The following is a 22,981-nucleotide window of genomic DNA, read 5'->3' as shown; positions in this document are numbered from 1 at the left end:
TTGAAGAGTCATGATCCAGCTTTTGGGTTCCTTTAGGACCTTATATTTTCTTCATCTTCCCACTTGCCTTTGGAAATCCTCAGGGATTCCCAGCAGGACTAGGGGTAGAAGGGAGCTGACACCAACAGATAACCATGGCATTGTCCTTTCATGTTTATCTTCCATTTCTTTCATATGAATCCTTGAACTTTAATACTATTTTCATTGAAATGCTCTTAAAAAGGCTGTGTAGGTGCACCACATTATTTCCATTAACAAAGAAGTTCAATGTGATATATTGAAGGAAGATGGGCAAAAAAAAAAAAATAAGTTGACATGTGAACTCTTCCTGTAATTACACAGGCTTGATTTTAAACCAATGGATGAGACATTCAAAAAAGGTGAGGCCTGCTATGTTCTTAAGATCATTTAAAATGTTGTTATAGGAAGACTCCTAAGAAGGCTTAAAAGTTTCCCTGGAAAACCCCCTCAAATACATATCTTGTATAATCCCTTCCCCTTGAGTATGGGTGGGATTTGTAAATGTGATGGAAAGCCAATTTTCAGGAGTAAAGGTAAAGAGATTTTGCAGACACAAGGTCCTTAATCAGTTGATTTTGAGTTAATCAAACGAGAGCCCAACCTTGGGCCCTGATCTAATCATGTGAACCCTTTTAAAAAGGACCCAGGCCTTCAGGGAGAGATTTGAAGCCAGCATGATGCTTTCCTGCTGGCCATGAAGAGGCAAACTCTGAAACTGTGAGAGGGCATGTGGCAAGGAACCACAGGCAGCCTCTTGGAGCTGAAGTTCTCAGTCCTACAACTGCACGGATCTGAATTCTGCCAGCAGCCCACCTTGGAAGCCAGTCCTGGAACAAATATTGGAATTGGCCTCAGCTAAGACTGCAACCCCAGCGGACACCTTGATTTTAGCCTTCTGAGACCCTGAGCAGAGGACCCAGCTAAGCCATGACTGGGCTTCTGACTTACAGAAATTCTGAGGTAATAACTGGGCCTTGGTTTAAGCCACTAAATTTGTGGAAATCTGTTACATAGACTCAAAACCCAACACAAATACTATGGTTTCATTCATTCAACAAGTACTTATTGACTGTGCAGAACCTTAGACGGCTCCAGAAAAGTACTTAGGACTGTTCTAGGTGCTTGAAATGCACTTACTAGGAAAGAGATGAAGATGCGTGCTTTTGAGGAGCTTAATTTCTAGAAGAGGAAGATAGAATAAATAAAGTAAATTAGATAGTCATTATGGAAACACAGGGAAAAAATGCAGGTCAAGGAAAAGGGAATTGGAGTGAAGGGTGGGGAAGGGGGGCAGGTTGCAGAGTTGAGAAGATGAAATTTGGACAAAGGTTGGAGGTGGGCAGGGAGTAGGCAGGTAGGACGCGCAGGGGAAGGGCCACACAGGCAGAGGAGAGCGCTGAGGCCAGTGTCCTCAGGTAGGAGCACGCCTGCACATTTGATCAACATGGAGGAGGCCAGAGTGGCTGAGGCAGGGGACAGAAGAGGCAAGGCCGGTTGGTTTCTTGAGGACTTTGGGTTTTCCTCTGACTAAAACGCAGTGCTGTGGGATGGCTGGAGCAGAGGCTGCTGTGATCTGCCTGTGACCTGAGCCAAGACAAGGGAGACATGGAGGACCTGTGATGAGGCCACTGCTGTCATGCAGGTGAAGTTGGCTGGTTTGTTCCAGTGACAGCAATGGGACTTGGAACAGGTGGTCTGATCCTGGACGTATTTTGAGGGTAGAACTACGGGCATTTCCTGAAGGACTGGATGTGGGGTTTTGAAAAGGAAGAGAACGGGGGATGACTCCTAGGGTTTTGGCCTGAGCAAGAGGAAGGACAGAGTTGCCACTGACCAACATGGAGAGGGCTCTAGGTGAAGGTGGGGCAGTGGGGTAGTGGGGATGGGAGGTCAGGGACCCAGTCTTGGACATGATGAGTTTGAAATGTCTACAAGAACATTCAAGTGGAGATGTCCAATAGACAGTCGTGTCTAGGAGTCTAACGTTTGGAAGACAGGTTAGGGGTGGTGGAAATAGACACTTGGGATTTGTTAGCAAACAGCTAGTATTTCAAACCACGAGCCCGGCTTAAAAAAATATTAACAGCCCAAAGACATAGAAGGATTTCATGTGGACGGAAGCTGTGGAGAAGAGATTAAGACAAAACCGTGAATTTGCATATGGTGAGACTAAATTGCCTTTTCTCAAGAAATCCCTATGAATTTTTAAAACACTGGAATAGTTGCTCTTGATGTTGTGTGGAAAGCTGGGCAGCCAGGCCATGGCTGAACCTTGTCAGTTATAAGGAAGTGAGTTGTCACTGTCAGGGGACAACGATGTGATTGCAACACAGACGTGTCTCAGGGTTCCTTTTATGGATGCAACTGGACATCTTACCCAGTGCCTAGGACTCTGAGGTCATCTGAGCCCACAGACAGCAGGAATTACAGTCTGTCCCTGGGACCCCTGGCGGCCCTGGATTGTAGAGAACACAGATGACAAAGCAGGGGAGCTGGGTGTGGCCAGCTAGATCGTAGGCCAAGCCCTCTTCATGGGGTGTTTTTTCCCCTGATTTGGTCTTTACTCACTCTAATTATGGCCAAAAAAGTAAACGTATTATATTGTTTTATGTTTTCCCTTTGCACCCCTTTCTTTAGCTTCTTAACCATTAACTGGTGTTTTACCATGTAGAGTTAGTGTGGTTAGCTTCTGTTTAGCTGACACTGACATCGGGCTAACTGTGTGCCAATCACTGTTCTAAAAGTACCACACATATGAACTCACACTGCACAACACTCCCAGCAGAGAGGGATGAAAATAAAACCACAGCACAGAGAGGGTAGGTAACTCCATCAAGACCTCGCAGCTTGTCAGCCGTGGCATCTGTGCTTTTAATCCCAGTTGAAGGGCGTTGAGATTTATGAAATGCTGAGCATCCAGTCCATGGGGCAGAGAGAACACCACCCTCTTTTGTCCTCTGGACAACACACACACACACACACACACACACACACCTGTCAACCATCGTTTGCCCTGTAAGAGCGCTTCTTTCTCAGGCTCTGTGGTCCTGCCTCTGCCCCCCACTTTGTTCCTTTCCTACGTTCACTTTCCAGCAGCTTGGGTAGCAGCAGGTGGGAGCCACACCCTTCCTTGGCATCCCAAGGCCCTTTCCGGCCTCACTGTGTCGCAGTCCTCGGGGCTGACCAACACAGGCTGTCTCCCGCCTTTAGCAGCTCTGTGAGCCATGGAAGGGCTCTGCTCTGATAAACACTTCTAAAAACTTCTGGCTGAAAAGGAAGTTACTTGACATCGTATTCAGACTGCTGGCTTCTTCTCAAGGAAGGAAGAACCTGTTTATATTGTTGACAGATTTGTTCAAAGAATCATATAGAGACACCTTCCAAAGCTTTACAGGAGAATTGAGCTCAGTCCTCCAGTTTATAAAACAACCAACAACCAAAACAAAAAACTGCCCGTACAACTGCCAGCCTCATGTCTTGGACACTTTTTGGTAACTCCCTGACCCCTTTCTTTCACCTGCTCTCCTGCTAGCATCTAAGAGAGATGCTCAAAGAATATGCGTCCCATGGAAGGGAATTGCTCACTTTCAGGTTACGACTGGAGTCATGTTCAATTTTGCACTGCAATTTTTAACTCATGGCGGGCTGAATCTATCAATCGATATACAAAGTTTGCTCTCATGTCTGAATCTACCATTCGACTTTTCTCATATTTTATTGAGCTTGGATGTGTTGAAGTCAGAATGGTTTTCAGATTTTAAGGACTCGCATTCTATTGTGGCCTCAGGGATAGAAGCTAATGATAACAATAGTGATGGTGATGGTACTTCTGATGATAATAATGATAATCTGATGGGTAGTGGGCAATACAGTAGGCAAACTCTTGGAATGCTGCTCAAGTTAGTCAAAGTCAAAGAGAAATGAACAAAGACATATATTGGTGAAAGTCAGTTCTTATCCAAAGCTTTTACAATGGGAAGGGCATTTAGCGAAAAGTGTGTTCAGTACCAGCTTATTTGCTAGATGAGAAGCGTGAAACCCGGAGAGCTTATGGATATTGTCTTGGATCACATAGTGAGTAAACAGGAGAAGCCTGTCTAAGATTTTGGTCCCTGCTTCCCTCCAGACTCTCCTATGCTGTCGCCATAGTGAATATTAAACTCTGCACTTGGGGGATACAGCAAAGGACCCGGGAGTCAGGGTGGAGTCTAAGACTAATTACACAAGTGGGAGAAAAGACAAGAAATGGATCAATGTTATGGAATTACCTCTATAAGATGCTCCTGCCTATTGAATGGCAGAGGTGCAAGGGGATTTTCTGGAATTTTTATATCTTCATCTCCCGTAAACCACAGACCAGCCTACACAGAAAACAAAAATGAGAATCATTAAAGTTACACTGAGATGTAATTGTTCCTCTGAAAACCACAGAGATTGAAGCCATCTCTGCAGGTGTCTAGAGCAGTGTTCTCCAAAGTAGGGTGCAGAAACCATGGGGATGCTGGAGAAAATACTAGAACTTCCATTCACATGTATTGGATCTCATTCTTTTGTAATTTTTATTTTAAAAAATTTGATAATGTATAGAATGCATTAGTGCAGTAGTACACGTGAATAATTTATAAATGAAACCCCACATACTGGGGTGCCTGCTGTACTGTAACTGTTGCAGCATGCAATGAAGCTGGGAGGTCGCTGCCCCGGATGTTGCTTGCATAGCAGTACTTTGGAGGGGTCAGTGCCCTCCACTAGCTCATATCGCTCATGTCCTGTTCATGTTGCTCTCTGTTCTCGGAGCCTAGTGTGGTGCTGGGGCATATTGTTGGTGTTGGAAATCTTTGCTGAGTGAGTGACTGACTGAATCAAGAGCTCAGGACCTACTTTTTAATGACAACCTTCATTCTCAGCCCATGTCTGACACTAATTACCAAATCCCTCGGTTCCCATTTGGCGATGCCTCACCCCCTCTCCCTTCCTCTCACGTCTACTGCTGCCATGCTGGTGTACAGCCTCATTGCCTCCATCACAGGCTGCTCCAGCAACCTCGGAGCTGTCTTCATTTCCAGTCTTTCTCTTATTTGTTTCAGCTCAGACCATTTGACCACATCAGTTTTCTCAAAACTTTAATCTTGTCATGTCATTCTCTGCTTAGAACCATTTCCTACTCTTGCTCTTTTGCTCACATCATTACTCCTACCTGAGGTGACTACCTGTTCACCAATGTAAACCTACTCATCTTTCCAGACCCAGCTTAGATCACACCTCCTCAGGGAAGCCCTCTTTGATCTCTCCTCGAAACTCCAATTTGACTTGTTTATACCAGATATTTGGCATTCAGTTCATTCCTTTGGGTGTTTTCATTCATGTCTGCTACTGAACATCAGCTATTAATTCCTCGGGTTCAAAGAATGTGTCTTGCCAATCTTAACTTTTAAACATGTCAAGCACTTCATATACATAAGCATCTTGTTCCTAGGTCTTTCTCCCTTACCATCTTCCAGAGTGACAATCTACCCTTGGCACTGCCTACTTCCAAGAACAATTGGCCAGCCTAACCTGACTCTGGCCTGTGCTTGTGCCTTCTTTCCTTCGAAGAATCACCCGTGTTTTGAGAGAAAGCTGGAGTGACACTAGGTAGCTTGTAAGGGGATGCAGCCCCCAGAGGTGAGTTTTCTTTTCATTTAGAACAGAGGAGTGCTGGCCATGCAGAAGCCTGTGAGGGAGAAGACACAGAAGCAGCTAAGGTCCAGCATGGGCTCGGGCTTTGAATGTAAGTGCTTTGCACTGACTGGGAAGAATCCTTGCCCAGTGGCCAATCTGTGGACCATAAGTACCAATCCATGGAGAATAGAGAGATGAGGAATGTAGGTAAGATTTATGCTTCAGGTCATGATGGAGTGACAAAGCTCAGAATTACCCTCCTGCCTTAAACAAACAAACAAAAATATCCAATATATATGTAACATAATTTTTTCAGACGTTAGACAACAGGCAACTCAGGACAGTAATTCCTGAAATAAGGAGAACAATGAGGACCCAAGTATTGCTCAGGCTACAGTGTCAGGAGAGGCACCCAGATAGAGCTGGCACATCTTGCTGGATTGACAAGATAGATTTGGAGCTGGGGGAGGCCACGATGACTAGAATTTTCAGGGCAAAACACTAGAGATACATTGAAAGAGAGGGTGAGCCCTAGAGATCTGTAGAAAGATTTCCTCAAGTCTTGACTGAAAGCCAACCTCTGGATGTATGTGTGGAAAATGCCAGAAGCTGGAGAAAGGACCACAGGAAAGGAGTAAGCTGAACTGTTCCTGAGTCTCACACAGGGCTGGGACTATGTTACCACCAGGGAAAATGTTACCACCCGGCAGAGTGGAAGGACCTCCTGATACACAAGGCATTGGGTAGCACCCCCAGGAAGATATTGCCTTAGTAGTGGGGCTAGATTAGCCCTAAACTAAAGGTTGCTCTGGACCCACCCTTATCAATCTTACTGTAACCTTGAAAGGATAAAACTGATTGCAAATAACATTACTGCATGCCCGACAATATTTAAAGGTATATAAAATTGGACACCCACCAATATAAAATTTATAACATCTGGCATCCTATACAAAGGCATGCAAAAAAGCCAGAAAATATAACCCATAGTCAGAAGAAACCTCAATCAATTGAAACAAACACTGAAATACACGGATGATAGAATGAACAGACAAGGATGTTCATTTAGCTGTTCTAAATATATTTCATTTATTCAAGGAGACAGAGAAAAATGCATATAATGAAGAGAGAAATGAAGGATATAAAAAGACCCAATTTAAAGAGATCAAAAATATATTTCAAATAAAAATACACTAGATTGTATTAATAATAGATTTGACTCTGCAAAGGAAATGATCAGTGAACTAGAAGATGGAGAAGTAGAAATGAATACAAAATAAAGTCAGAGAGAAAAAAAAATGGAAAGAAAAAAGAATCCAGGGTCAGCAGCCTGTGGGGCAAATATGTGACTGGATTTTGAGAATGGGGGAGGGGAGTACAGGAAAAATATTCGGAAAAACATTTCTGAAAATTTTCCAAATTTGACAAAAACGGCAAACCCACAGGTGCAGGAAACTCAGTGAAACACAAGCAAAAGAAATATGAACAAAAGCACACCGAGGAGCACGATAATCAAATTGCTGAAAACCAGTGATAAAGAGGAAATATTAAAAGAGGTTTTCCTCCTCATCCCTGATTTCTCAACCATCAATTCCATATGCAATTCTTTCAATGCACAGGAATTTTCCCTTGTTCTTAAAACCAAGAATTCAGTCATGTTAGTTTTTAAAAAATAGATGATATTTTAAAGATTAGGAAACTGTTTCAAAGTGTTTCACATACAAGAGGGTCACATGAGAAAGAAGAAAGAACCTAATCAGAGAACAACTTACATTTTTAAAAAAGTCATCCATGAAAACGTTAGCAGTGCGAAATGTTAAATGTGAACTGTAGGTTGGGTTTAAATTGATCAAGCAAGGTTCAGTCAACCACATCTTGCCCCACTGGGTAATCAGGTGATTTATCCTTGAAATGTGGAAATGTCCTTTGTGGACATTTGGTCAAAGAATAAATAAAATATGGTCAAAGAATTTTAGGTTAGTTTACTTTCCCTTAGAGAACAAGTGCTGCGCTGTTTGGATCCTAGAACATCTGATTCATTAAGCCTATGATAACCTGCATTCTCATTGACAGAAGATGAGTTTAGAGAGTTCACCATCAAAGCATTCTGCATGAGTGTTACTAAACATCCACACGTGACAGAGGCAAGAGTGTGACGGCTGCAATAGGGCTGGAGCAAAGGCAGGTGCACTTTTATGCTCGCGTGGCTTAGCCCAGGTATGCAGCCGCAGCGGCTTCACAAACGCTGTATCTTATTCCATTTTAGAAGCTGGGGAAATCAGCGCACTCTTAAGTGGCGGTCATGATGAACTTGCAGTTAGTCAAAAGAAAAGAAAAAAGGCAAAATAAAAAGCAGAGTAGGGAGCTTATTTATTTATTTATTTTCCCCCCAGAGAACTTCATTTCAGCAGTGTAGTTGTACTATTTGACTACTGTATTCGAAGGTGGCATTTTCAACAAATCATAAGATTTTACCCTAGAAGCTGTTTTGACAGTCCCATGAAAGAACCCTGTGTGTATGATGGGGAGAGCGCTAGAGATCTGTGAGTCGTGTGGGGAGGTCAAGCGGGCCTCTCCAAATGGCCACCTTGTCCTGAGCCTCCTGAGGAGTGGGCGTTGGGTGCGTAAACTGAGAGGGCAGAGCTCAGAAATCAACTGCTCCCAAAACCCAGGCAGTGTTCTGATAAGTATTTCTGAGTTTCTGTTTCATGCAGCAGCCGACTTTCTCTAAGAAATTCACACTTTTGGTGAGGGAGCTTTCTGGTTTTCCTCAGCACTGTGGTACAAATTACGAACACCTAAGTGCGTCTCACGTTTGTGCAAAAAGATGTTTAAATTGACAACCTGTGTTCGTTGGCACATACTGTAAAGAGTGAATGTTGGTATATTCACGAGTGCCCACTTTTAAAAATCTTAAGCCAACAAGAAAATAGAGTAAGTTTTGCCCTGCTGTTTATGTTTTTACACAAAACATCTCTATAAGTTGTAAGCCCAGGTCCGGGACAGTGAAAGAATTCACAAAGTGCTCTACTTGGGAAGTACATAAATTAGAGCCCAATCAGCTATGCGCCTTTCTTGATCAGGCTGGAAGAACCTCTTCGATGTGGAACTGCTATTTCCTCTGGCTCAACTCTCTGAGCGTGGGAACGTCAGGGCCGTCTATGAGCACGTCTTTCATTAATCAAGGAAGAAAAGAGAAGCAGGAAGAGATGTGATCTTTCAATGGTGAAATATACATGAGCTACAGGCACCTAGAGATTATCACCCTGTTTCAAAGTCAGCACCTTATAAAAGTTTCCACCTTTCGTGTCTACCAGCAATGTGAAGTGGTGAGAATTAGGATGAATTCGATTAGTAGACACAAAATAAGTCATTCAGGCCCTTCTTAGTTATGGCATTTCATTCTTCCTCCCTCCTTACTCAAGCTTCTCAAAAATGAATCGACTGTCATATCTTCACTTCCTAAAGACCTATTTATTCCATCAACCTTCTGCAATCTAGACTCTGTACGCTCCCAAAATTGCTCTGGTGAAGGTCAGTAGTTACATCCTATCTACAAGTCCAATGGCCAGGTACCATGTTACTGGATTATCCATCACTTTACACACTTCCCTCGGGTGATCTGGTCCATTCATAACCCCAACAACTGCCTACATGATAGTGATTGGCTTCTGCATCTGCCATATCAGATGGGACATTTCTGTCTGCATTTCCCACAGACATTTCAAACTCAACGTGTCCAAAAACATCTTACCGTTCACCACGCTTGTGACTGAAAGAAAAAAATAAAAAACCCTGCCCCTTTCCCTGTGTTCATTGTAACTGCTGTTGCTACTCCTGGAGTATTTGGTATTGGGCATTGGGCTGATGAAAAGCTCTTCAGGCGATTCTAATGTACAGCCAAGGTTAAGAACCACTTGGTAGGATGACAATGATGTTTTCTGTGATTTCTTTCAGAACCCTTATCTCTCCAAGCAGTTCTGACTTTTTCAGACCCTTCCCTGGGGGTGGGAGCCAGACTTCTACCTGGGACTTGGACAGTGCCTGTGCTGACTCTAGGTGCCTAGACATGGGCCATGAGACCTGGTGTTGTGAGATCAGGGAGCTTCTTAGGTCAGAAGTACTCTGGTAGGGTTAGTGCCACCAGGGGCTGGTAGTGACCTGCATATACTGCTCGAAAGTGACTGTGCCCAGGTGTTCCTCATCCACAGCCTGGAACCTCTGCAGGGTTTCCAAGAGTTCCTCCTCCAGAGGAATGGGCCAAGGCAGCGCGACTACTAACAAGAATTTCCGCCAGTCCACGAACTCCGAGTTTGTTACCAATAAAGATGTTAACTCCTGCAACTAGAAGAAAGCAGGAAATGCCATTGGAATGTTTGTATGACTCTCTTGTGACACTCTACCTGCTCGCGTTTCTTAGTAAGAGATTCTGATGAAGGAAGTAAGATTTTAGCTTGGCCAATAGGGTCAGTTCTCACTTTTGTTCCCTCAGGTTCTACCAAGCAATCCACACCAGACAGAACTTAGTGTTTCTGATTTTTGCTTCCTTGACATTTATGGGTTTTGCTTACCGTTACACAAGGAATTGACACTTTTGACTGTACTATACTTTGTACCTTTTCAGCAGAGAAGGAATAAAGATGCTAATTACGAGTGTGGGAGGGCTCTACAGCTTGTAGGGAAATACTCTTTAACCACTTTGTTTTCTTAAGGAACAGAATACAAGGAAAAGAAAGCACTGCCAGAATCATCTACTATTACTAGTTAGGATCACTCCATCTGGTAGTAATAAATACAAACTCACTGGCTGAGCCTCATGGTCCCTGTAGTGTTTCATTGACTGTCAGCATCGTCACTTATTTTCAAATACTGAGCATGAACATACTAAGTGTCTTAACTTGAAGTTCATTCATTTGTTCATCCAGGTTTATTGCCTGCTACTAAATGTCGGTTACTGTGCAGGTACTGGTTATTTGAAAACTCTTGACTTATTGATTAAAGAAGAATTCTCAAAGCTTGAAATCCAAACAAAATAGAAGCTTACTTCAGGTTGAGTGAGGTTCATCCAACTACTAGGAAAGTTGTTTGTTCCAAGGTTCATGGTTACCAAATCCAGCAGAACGTCAGCAAATGCTTTGTTTCCTATTATGCCTAAAATACAATGAGAAATATTTTTCCGTTTTATTATGTGATTTGTTTCTTTCACCAAAATAGAACAAATAATGGATATTTGTATAATCACTTTATTCATTCTCTTTAAAACCTTAGCCTTTAGAGAAACAGGAGACACTTTGGAAACATAAAAATAATAATCAATTTCCTGATTTTCTCCAATGGTTGTTTCTCAGCTAAGTCAGCACGTCTTTTTCGGTGAGTAATAAGTTGTTCAGACTGAGTAAGATACTGAGGCTTTATGTTTTAGTTTGGAGTCTTCAAAACAGGGGCTTCCCTGGTGGTGCAGTGGTTGAGAGTCCGCCTGCCGATGCAGGGGACGCGGGTTCGTGCCCCGGTCCGGGAGGATCCCACATGCCGCGGAGCGGCTGGGCCCGTGAGCCATGGCCGCTGAGACTGCGTGTGTGGAGCCTGTGCTCCGCAATGGGAGAGGCCACGACAGTGAGAGGCCCGCGTACCACAGAACAAACAAACAAAAAACTACTGCAAGGATTCCTATTTTTCAGCAGGGCACTAGAGTAAAATGTTTTGGTAAATATGGGATAAAGGTGTTTCAAACACATGCACATCACCACTGTGATCAAGGTAACACATTTATCCTCATTTTGCTTTTTTAGATCAGAATATATTTATTTTGGTAAATGTCGGGATATTTGAATTATTAAATTACTAGATTTGAAGTGCTAATTTAGTCATCTAATTGGCTCAAACACTGTGATATATTTTATAAAAGATAACTAACCTTTTAAAGCCTTTTGCTCTTAAACACTAAACTACTTTACCTTGAGATGTTTGTTTAGTCTTTGCTCATTTCAAATTGCATGCACATGCATCAAAAAACAAATAGGAAAGCAAAATAAATGTATTTCCTTAAAAAAATGTCTAACTCCCATAGTGTCGGTACCTCCTAGAACCAGGAGACACTCCTACATGTATTCGGGTATCTTTCAGGTCCAGAGTATATACCTATTCTTCTTTGTTTAGGAATAAAAAGAGTGAAACAGGGGCTTCCCTGGTGGTACAGTGGTTGAGCGTCCGCCTGCCTAATGCAGGGGACACGGGTTCGTGCCCCGGTCCGGGAAGATCCCACATGCCGCGGAGCGGCTGGGCCTGTGAGCCATGGCCGCCGAGCCTGCGCGTCCGGAGCCTGTGCTCCGCAACGGGAGAGGCCACGACAGTGAGAGGCCCGCGTACCGCAAAAAAAGAGTGAAATGTAGATGTAGAATCTCAAATTTTTCTTCCTATATCTAAGTTTTTAGCATTTCTAAAGTCCAACATGAACTTTATCATTTCCTCTAAACTTTAGGAAAATGTAGTAATCCTTTTAAAATTTCAGTGGTTCAAATAACATGTGCAAGGTTCAGATCTGGAAGGCAATTTTCTTGGTAGCAAGAGCAGAATCTTTCTTTCTTTGATAAGACTGTATATCCAGCAGGTTGTTCAGAAATAAATTCTCTATCCTTTTTGATCGAACCTGAATATCCAATTTTATAGAGATGAGAATAACTTTCCCAGGTAGTGGAACTTTTGGTAAAATGATATTTACATGATACTATATTGGTTTACAGACAAGTTAGAAATTATCCATTCATGTTTCTCAAGATGAAACCGCAAATAAACTCAATTGAAACCATGAAGAGGCTCAAAGTATTTAAAAATTCTGGTAGATATGTAAAATATTTCCACTGTCTCTAACAGCTATGGTGCAAGCAAAGTGTAAGAAAATACTTTCAGTTCACATAGGAATTGTTTATCTGGGAACCCTAGTGTGAAATGTGAAAACTATTTTGACATTTGGCCTCATTACTTAAATGACCAAGGCATATAATAATATGGCCTTCACATATAATGCAGTAGCGGAAACAGATAAGCTTACAAATTTTGTTTACAGATCAAAAAATATTCTCTTTCCATTTGGCCCTAAGTTAGTTACCTAATGCAACCGTCATTTAGAATTTTCCAGGAAAAAGTTAATTGTAAGCCAGGCAAAAAGGAACTCAGATCATAATCATAGTCTAGTTACCCTTAGCAGTAACTCTCAGAAAGAAGACATCAAAATAATACCATTGCTTAGAAGTATATACTTCACCCAAAGAATGTGAAAGAATGTGTGAATATAGAATTAGAAAGTCAGAGGAAAACCAGTCTTTGGATTTTTGCTCTGTAGGTCTGGATGATGCCAAATGCCTTTTGTGTTTGATATGAAGACCGGTGACTTTTACTTTTAACTTTTGGGTTTTTAAAAATAGTTCTTTTTGCTATGATCAGTGATGAGGTCAACATTTGTCACATTACTAATCGCTTTCGTCAAGCCTTTCTGAGTTTGATGAACAATCCGAGACAGGTCTTGTGTCATCAGTTGAAGATGGTGTTCTTGTATTCCATCAGTGAATGGCTTTCCTAGGGTCAAAGTTATAAGTGTCTGGAGAATTCAACTGAATTATCAGGAGATCTGTCATGCTATCAGCCTTGACCTTGGCATGCATTTGTGACTTAGTGCCCTTCATCTGACTAAAGCCACGTTCTGCTTCAGCTGAACTTGCAAGGAGGCTCAGCATTAGGTCCACAAGTGTTAGGATGTTCGGATACTTGTGTAACTAAACAGAATTCACAAAATCCCAGGTCAATGTGTGGATGTTCTGAAATCTAGGAGGAAAAATGAAAAATGTAAAAGATTGAGACTCCTAAGTTTTATTCCAATATTTATAAATATCAACTAGGTTACTTATGCTCACCTAGCATAAATCTCTAATTTCAACATGCTCCTTTCTGTGTCTACTTCGTCAATTTTCACCTTGGCAGCTTCCAATACTGGTTCATAATGTGCAATCAGGATGGACACCTCTTTTTCTCCAAATTCTGCAATCAATACGCCCAACAAAACATCACATATCTTAAAGACATGTATACAGACAATCAAAGAACAACAGATTCAGAGCCGGAGTTCATACGTTACCTTGATTTATCTTTGCTGGCCGCAGTTTAAAGCTCCCAGTCGTGGCTGCCTTCACCACATCTTGGCTGACATCTCTGAAACAGCCTCGCAGCCTCTTGATAAGATGTGTTAAAACCATGTTTCTCACATCAGAAATGTTTCGCTTTCCTGCGAGGAGACAGTTACCCTGAAAGTGTGTGACTGAATCCACTGGGCGTTCTTTTGGCCCTGGTCTGGGGAGGGGAAAAACAAAATCCCCCAAGTAGACAATTATGTGCAAAAGCACGTAGCAAATGGTTTCCCAAGTCCATCTGTCTGGTTGGATAGACTCTCAGATGATCCCGGACTCCTCACCTTGTCTGATATATTCTGAGCATTTCCAGTGTTGACTCTAGGGTGGCAAATATAACAGCAATTGAAGAGTTTCTGTTCTGATTGACGCGGGACAGAATGCTGAGGACATCAGTGACACCCAGCAAGAAGTGGACAAATTTAACAATGTCTGCCTGCAGGAGGGACTCTACAAGGTCTTTGGCTTTCTGATGATTGGTGTCACTTCTGCCTTCCCTTTTCTGTAACATGGGCTAGGAAAAAACAGTGGTTTATCTTCCTCAAAATTATTATTTCAAATAAAAGTATTCTTTTTATTCTGAAAAAACTAAAATAGTACAGTATTTCAAAATTACTTACCGAATGCAGCTGCTGGACAATTGATATCCTTTGAGAAGATTCTGGAGGGAGGCCTGTAATCCTTGAAGCCACCTCCGGCCTCCTAGTTGAGAAGGTATCACAGGTCGAAGGTGAAGGCCTTTGAAAGTACCAGAGTACTCTTATGAACAGGAGAATTGTGATAGAAGTGGTAAGTGCCGCGGAGAAGGTCTCTGACATCGTTGTACAGGGGAATGCTCTGGAACGCCGCTTTGTAAGATACCTCGAGATGATGTGCAGAGCAATACACAGTCAGCGCACGTGGCTGGATTTCTCTTAAAAGCAGGGCCACCCCGCTGCCGTCTTCTCGCTCTGAGCCATGGGCACCATCACTTGCGAAACCAACCAGTTTCTTTGCCCAGTCTTGGTTCGATAGTCGAAGTTGAAGATTTCTCATTAGAGTGTTCTCAGGGGCATGTTTTATTGCCAGAGGTCCCTTCTTTCCCCCTGTCTGTACCCCAACGATTTGGCAGTGTCCTTTCCCTGAGCATGCTCACTGCTTGTACACAAGGTCAGCTTCCTCGATTGAACTGTCTGTGATCCCATCACTGAGGACGGAGAAAAACTTACTTTTTTCTAATTTCTCTCTTAGAGTTCGCTGTTCTACTTCAGCAATAAACTATGTAAATGTTCTGGCCGATTTGTTCATTCTGAATACCAGGCCAGTATCATCACCCTTCATATCATCTAACGAGCACATCCAGATAAAATCATTGAGGGGTCGTCCGGTCTTGGCGATGGCGTGGCAGGATGGGAACAAGTTCTCCACCCTCCCGAGGGTAACCTTGCTCATGGTCATCACCATCAGCTCCGTGGTGGTTTTGCTCCCTGGGGAACCTCTTGTCACTTCCACGAGGGAAGCCTTGGTGTGAGCCTGGCTGAGATGGTGCGTGTTGAGAAATTCAGTCCGGAAGTTGTTGGTGTCATAAAAAAAACTCACTTGGTTTCCCTTCGACTTCACTCCATGTTTACGACACAGGCCACAGAACATAAGATCTAGTATCTCATCATATACAAGCCAAGGCTATTTTTTAAGACAAGCTTTCAAAAATTGATTTTTCCTCTTTGGGAGGTTACGGTCAAGCTTCTGAGGACTTTTCTGCTTTTTGGTGACTCGACTCAGAATGCCTACCTTTAAAATAACTCCATGTGGTTATTTTAAGTAATCACCAATGCCTACCCGCAGTTTTGCTTAATCCCTGTCCCCCCTACACTTGCTCATTATTCCTGGAATGATCTTAGTGAGTGCTTACTACTTAGCAGGCATTTTGGTTAGTATGCCAAGTGCTCTACATCATTTAATCGTCATCACCCAGTATCCCTATTTTATAGTTAAGAAAGTAGGTCAACTACTAGTATTCATCACCATTTTATGGGTCAAAAACCTAGGGCACAGAGAGGTTAATTAATTTGTCCGATGTCACAGTGGTCATATGTGGTGAAGCTGGCGGTCGCTAGCAGGCAGTCCTACCCTCCACGTTTACACACTTCATATTACAGGTTTCTCTTATGGACAAAGGGTGCTATGGTCTCCTTCCCCCTAGAATCCGTTTCTCCAGGCAGGAGAGGGGCACACCATTTTGCTGTCATTTCCTTCCCGAGGTGAAAGACAAGAATCACAGGACATGAAGGGCAGTGTGTCTACAGGATTTGCTTTGGACGCCTCTCCCCTCCTGCCTCAGCTCCGTCTTCTCTGACAGTGGTAGGGCCAACTTACTACAAGAAGGGCATCCTTCCCGGATGGCTTTGAGGGACGATGAGACTGTTTCTGAGAGCGGCAGATGGCTACTGTCTCCCCCAAAAGCCTCAACTAACCAAGAGGCAGGGGTAAGAAGCGTACCTGGCTTGTTCCCTGAACGGAGTAACTAGAAAGCTCTGTGGGTTTTCCTAGGCTTAGCATCTCTGAGAAAATTCTAAAATTATGATACTATATATCGGCAGGTAAGTAAGCCCCCTATTTTGGTCTGAAAGGTAGTTCAGTTAGTCTGACATTTACACAAATCAAGAAATACAGAAAGATTTCTGAGAAAAGGTACGATAAGAAAGGACTGATGCTATTGACAGGAATAGCTCACCAGGTGGCAAAATCTAGGGATCAGAGCAGAAAGGAGTGTGGCCCCCAGGTGCCCTGTGGTTTTCTCAGCGGGTAAACTCCTTCTGCTTGCTTAGATTCAGATCACAGAAATATGTCATGCACCTTCAAAATCTCAATGTAGATTCCATTTTCCATGGTGCCTGGAATACTCCACCCCTGCTTTGCTTCCTGGAAAGTTCTATCCAAAAGTTTCCCGTGGGCTACAGCCTTTGCTGACCCACACAGACAGCAACAACTACTTCCTCCTTGAATTCCTGTAAAAACCACATAGCTGGATGATCTAGCCTGGCCAGTACAGCCTAGACTTCCTGAATTTGTGCCCTGTCTCTGAGACCAGTCACTGATTCTAAGGGTCTCTAAGAGGAGTTTGAAGGAGGGACCCTTGTTAGTTTTTGGAACAAAGTTATAGGCCTTGAACAACTAAATGCTGTGTCTCTTGAAGAAGGAGTGAGGGTACAGAAATTGCTGGATGGTGTTCTCTCCTGATAGCCTCTCAGCAGAAGCCAAAATAGCTATGAACTGAATATAGACATTACATAAAGTACTGATGGGCTTACAAGGAAAAGGAGTTCTAATGGTTTAAGTGGGGACTTTGGAACACTGCAAAAGTGTTCTAGTTTCAACAGACTCCAAATTGCTTCCCTTGGAGAAAGACTGTCTTCCTGATGTGCTGACACTTGATGTTTGGGACAAGATGTACCTACCCAGAGCTTACTGCAGTACACAAAATGAGTGTTTTTGTTTTGGATGCTTACAGTCCGCAGGGAGCCACATACCTCATGGTTCAATTCCACCAGGTATTGTGTTTTTTTTCTGAAACCGCTCTGGGGTAATGCTGCAGGTGCCTACTAGGGTATGTGCACCTTCAGGATACCGAGCTCACATTTTGGATAATAATAAGTGTAGTTTGTATCAATATTGTATACTGTTATATATTATACAGATTCCACATATATGCATTAATATACGATATTTGTTTTTCTCTTTCTGCCTTACTTCCCTCTGTATGACAGTCTCTAGGTCCATCCACATCTCTACATAATCTCTATATAATAATGTAATATTACTTCAATTATATAATTAAGTGATAATGGCTTATATCACACTGAAATTGCACATTCAATGCACCAGGCGCTTTTAAAGCACTTTACATACATTAATTACTCTAATGTTCATAACAATCCCATGAAATACCCCATTTTCCAGATGAGGCAAGTGTGAGAAAAGAGGTTAAATAACTTGCCCAAGGTCATACTACAGTCATTTGACAAGAGGGGTATTTGAAAAGAGCTATCTGACTCTTCTTACTCATGGATGGGTCTTCCTCATCCAGCCATGGGCAAGAAGTGTATTAACGTGGAAACGCTAGTATGGGGGCTGATACATAGGGCCTAGCACCATACCAATATTGGCTACTGTCATAATTCTGAAAATACTTACTAAATCCCTTCTATGATGGGACAATGCTCACGGGAATGATACTTGGGGCAGTCAGTGGAAAGAACGTCTTGGTGATTTAGGCTCTCTCTTACTTAAGCTACTTCTAAAATTCTAAAGTATAGATCTGTGCTGGGTGGCAAGAAAAATGCTAAGCATGATAAGTTGTTTCATTACATTTTGCATAATCTTGTGTGATTACCACATATAAGGTCAGTTTTTATGGCATATTTGTGACAATCAACAAATGGTATTTTATGTCTAATTACTGCCTTTTCCAAAGGAGATTTAGAATCATGACAAACGGCAGAATTTGACTAGGAAAGGAGTGCTGAATATAAGCACTCCTTATATACTATATTTGACAGTATATGACACATTTTTAATTTTCCATTGTTTTCAGTAAGGACTATCTTAATGAAGACTTAATTTTCATATGGCTAACCAGTACTCAGTGAAAACTCCTTAAGCTTTACTTCTTTCCATTAATACCTTTTATTTTCTGAATTTTATTTTTTTTATACAGCAGTGTCTTATTAGTTATCTATTTTATACATATTAGTGTATATATGTCAATCCCAATCTCCCAGTTCATCCCCCACCAACCCCCACCACCACCTTTCCCCCCTTGGTGTCCATACGTTTGCTCTCTACATCTGTGTCTCTATTTCTGCCTTGCAAAACGATTCATCTGTACCATTTTTATAGATTCCACATATATGCATTAATATACGATATTTGTTTTTCTCTTTCTGTCTTACTTCCCTCTGTATGACAGTCTATAGGTCCATCCATGTCTCTACAAATGACTCAGTTTCGTTCCTTTTTATGGCTGAGTAATATTCCAGTGTGTATATGTACCACATCTTCTTTACCCATTCATCTGTTGATGGGCATTTAGGTTGCTTCCATGACCTGGCTATTGTAAATAGTGCTGCAATGAACATTGGGTGCATGTGTCTTTTATTTTTTTCTTTTTCAGTGTGATGCTATTTACTTTTTTTTTTTTTAAATCTTTATTGGAGTATAATTGCTTTACAATGGTGTGTTAGTTTCTGCTGTATAACAAAGTGAATCAGCTATACATATATATATATCCCCATATCTCCTCTCTCTTGCATCTCCCTCCCACCCTCCCTATCCCACCCCTCTAGGTGGACACAAAGCACCAAGCTGATCTCCCTGTGCTATGCAGCTGCTTCCCACTAGCTATCTATTTTACATTTGGTAGTGTATATATGTCCATGCCACTCTCTCACTTCTTCACAGCTTACCCTTCCCCCTCCCCGTGTCCTCAAGTCCATTCTCTACATCTGTGTCTTTATTCCTGTCCTGCCCCTAGGTTCTTCGGAACCATTTTTTTTTTTAGATTCCATATATGTGTTAGCATACGGTATTTGTTTTTCTCTTTCTGACTTACTTCACTCTGTATGACAGTCTCTAGGTCCATCCAACTCACTACAAATAACTCAATTTCATTTCTTTTTATGGCTGAGTAATATTCCATTGCATATATGTACTACATCTTCTTTATCCATTCATCTGTTGATGGACACTTAGGTTGCTTCCATGTCCTGGATATTGTAAATAGAGCTGCAATGAATATTGTGGTACATGACTCTTTTTGAATTACGGTTTTCTCAGGGTATATGCCCAGTAGTGGGATTGCTGGGTCATATGGTAGTTCTATTTTTCGTTTTTTTTTTTTTTTTTTTTGTGGTACGTGGACCTCTCACTGTTGTGACCTCTCCCACTGCAGAGCACAGGCTCTGGACACACAGGCTCAGTGGCCATGGCTCACAGGCCTAGTTGCTCCGCAGCATGTGGGATCCTCCCAGACCAGGGCATGAACCCACATCCCCTGCATCGGCAGGCAGACTCTCAACCACTGCGCCACCAGGGAAGCCCCTATTTTTCATTTTTTAAGGAACCTCCATACTGTTATCCATAGTGGCTGTATCAATTTGCACTCCCACCAACAGTGCAAGAGGGTTCCCTTTTCTCCACACCTTCTCCAGCATTTATTGTTTACAGATTTTTTGATGATGGGTATTCTGACTGGTGTAAGGTAATACCTCATTGTAGTTTTGATTTGCATTTCTCTAGTGATTAGTGATGTTGAGCATCCTTTCATGTGTTTGTTGGCAATCTGTATATCTTCTTTGGAGAAATGTCTGTGTAGGTCTTCTGCCCATTTTTGGATTGGGTTGTTTGTTTTTTGATATTGAGCTGTATAAGCTGCTTGTATATTTTGAAGATTAATCCTTTGTCAGTTGCTTCGTTTGAAAATATTTTCTCCCATTCTGAGGGTTGTCTTTTTGTCTTGGTTATAGTTTCCTTCACTGTGCAAAAGTTTTTAAGTTTCATTAGGTCCCATTTGTTTATTTTTGTTTTTATTTCCATTACTCTAGGAGGTGGGTCAAGAAAGATCTTGCTGAGATTTATGTCAAAGAGTGTTCTTCCTATGTTTCCCTCTAAGAGTTTTATAGTGTCCAGTCTTGCATTTAGGTCTTTAATCCATTTTGAGTTTATTTTTGTGTATGGTGTTAGGGAGTGTTCTAATTACATTCTTTTACATGTAGCTGTCCAGTATTCCCAGCACCACTTATTGAAGAGACTATCTTTTCTGCATTGTATATTCTTGTCTCCTTTGTCATAGATTAGTTGACCATAGGTGCATGGGTTTATCTCTGGGCTTTCTATCCTGTTCCATTGATCTATATTTCTGTTTTTGTGCCAGTACCATATTGTCTTGACTACTGTAGCTTTGTAGTATAGTCTGAAGCCAGGGAGTTTGATTCCTCCAGCTCTGTTTCTTTCCCTCAAGACTGCTTTGGCTATTTGTCTTCTTTTGTGTCTCCATACAAATTTTAAGATTTTTCGTTCTAATTCTGTAAAAAATGCCATTGGTAATTTGATAGGGATTGCATTGATCTGTAGAGTGCTTTGGGTAATACAGTCATTTTCACAATATTGATTCTTCCAATCCAAGAACATGGTATAGCTCTCCCTCTGTTTGAGTCATCTTTGATTTCTTTCATCAGTGTTTTATAGTTTTCTGAGTACAGGTCTTTTACCTCCTTAGATAGGTTTATTCCTAGATATTTTATTCTTTTGGTTGCAATGGTGAATAACATGTTTTCCTTAATTTCTCTTTCTGATCTTTCATTGTTAGTGTATAGGAATGCAAGTGATTTCTGTGCATTAATTTTGTATCCTGCAATTTTACCAAATTGATTGATTAGCTCTACTAGTTTTCTGGTGGCATCTTTAGGATTATCTATGTATAGTATCATGTCATCTGCAAACAGTGATGGTTTTACTTCTTCTTTTCCAATTTGTATTCCTTTTATTTCTTTTTCTTCTCTGATTGCCATGGCTAGGACTTCCAAAACTATGTTGAATAAGAGTGGCGAGTGTGGGCATCCTTGTCTTGTTCCTGATCTTAGAGGAAATGCTTTTAGTTTTTCACTATTGAGAATGATGTTTGCTCTAGGTTTGTCATATATGACATTTATTATGAAGTAGGTTCCCTCTATGCCCACTTTCTGGAGAGTTTTTTTCATAAATAGGTGTTGAATTTTGTCAAAAGCTTTTTCTGCATCTATTGAGATGATCATATGGTTTTCATTCTTCAATTTGTTAATATGGTGTATCACATGGATTGATTTGCATATATTGAAGAATCCTTGCATTCCTGGGATAAATCCCACTTGATCATTGTGTATGACCCTTTTAATGTACTTTTGGATTCTGTTTGCTAATATTTTGTTGAGGATTTTTGCATCTATATTCATCAGTGATATTGGTCTGTAATTTTCTTTTTTTTTGTAGTTTCTTCTTCTGGTTTTGGTATCAGGGTGATGGTGGCCTTGTAGAATGAGTTTGGGAGTATTCCTTCCTCTTCAACTTTTTGGAAGAGTTTGAGAAGGATGGATGTTAGCTCTTCTCTAAATGTTTGATAGAATTCACCTGTGAAGCCATCTGGTCCTGGACTTTTGTTTGTTGGAAGATTTTAAGTCACAGTTTCAATTTCATTACTTGTGATTGGTCTGTTCATATTTTCTATTTCTTCCTGGTTCAGTCTCGGAAGGTTATACTTTTCTAAGAATTTGTTCATTTCTTTCAGGTTGTCATTTTATTGGCATAGAGTTGCTTGTAGTAGTCTCTTAGGATGCTTTGTATTTCTGCAGTGTCTGTTGTAACTTCTTTTTCATTTCTAATTTTATTGATTTGAGTCCTCTCCCTCTTTTTCTTGATAAGTCTGGCTAAAGGTTTATAAATTTTGTTTATCTTCTCAAAGAACCAGCCTTTAGTTTTATTGATCTTTGCTATTGTTTTCTTTGTTTCTATTTTATTTATTTCTGCTTTGATCTTTATGATTTCTTTCCTTCTCCTAAGTTCGGGTTTTATTTGTTCTTCTTTCTCTAGTTCCTTTAGGTGTAAGGTTAGACTGTTTATTTGAGATTTTTCTTGTTTCTTGAGGTAGGATTGTATTGCTATAAACTTCCCTCGTAGAACTGCTTTTGCTGCATCCCATAGGTTTTGGATCATCGTGTTTTCATTGTCATTTGTCTCTACCTATTTTTTTATTTCCTCTTTGATTTCTTCAGTGATCTCTTGGTTATTTAGTAGTGCATTATCTTCCATGTGTTTGTGTTTTTTACATTTTTTCCCTGTAATTTATTTCTAATATCATAGTGTTGTGGTCAGAAAAGATGCTTGATATGATTTTAATTTTCTTAAATTTATTGAGGCTTGATTTGTGACCCAAGATGTGATCTATCCTAGAGAATGTTCCACGTGCACTTGAGAAGAAAGTGTAATCTGCTGTTTTTGGATGGAATGTTCTATAAATATCAATTAAATCTATCTGGTCTATTGTGTCATTTAAAGCTTTTGTTTCCTTTTTAATTTTCTGTCTGGATGATCTGTCCATTGGTGTAAGTGAG

General features: G+C 41.3%; 1 protein-coding gene across 1 annotated transcript in view; it reads right to left on the bottom strand.

Annotated features, from left to right (window-relative positions):
- SPEF2 (sperm flagellar 2) overlaps window positions 1–22,981 on the bottom strand; it is a 172,611-nt gene that overhangs the window by 22,418 nt on the left and 127,212 nt on the right. The window contains exons 30-32 of the mRNA XM_065873225.1: window positions 10,727–10,833; window positions 9,844–10,026; window positions 4,290–4,382 (exon numbers count right to left, since the gene is read on the bottom strand). Coding sequence (XP_065729297.1) covers window positions 4,290–4,382; window positions 9,844–10,026; window positions 10,727–10,833 — 383 coding nt within the window. The remainder of the gene's footprint in view (window positions 1–4,289; window positions 4,383–9,843; window positions 10,027–10,726; window positions 10,834–22,981) is intronic.

The sequence above is a fragment of the Phocoena phocoena genome, chromosome 3 (assembly GCF_963924675.1).
Source record: "Phocoena phocoena chromosome 3, mPhoPho1.1, whole genome shotgun sequence".
In the NCBI taxonomy this organism is placed as follows: Eukaryota; Metazoa; Chordata; class Mammalia; order Artiodactyla; family Phocoenidae; genus Phocoena; species Phocoena phocoena.
This window is presented reverse-complemented; position numbering and strand designations above follow the sequence as displayed.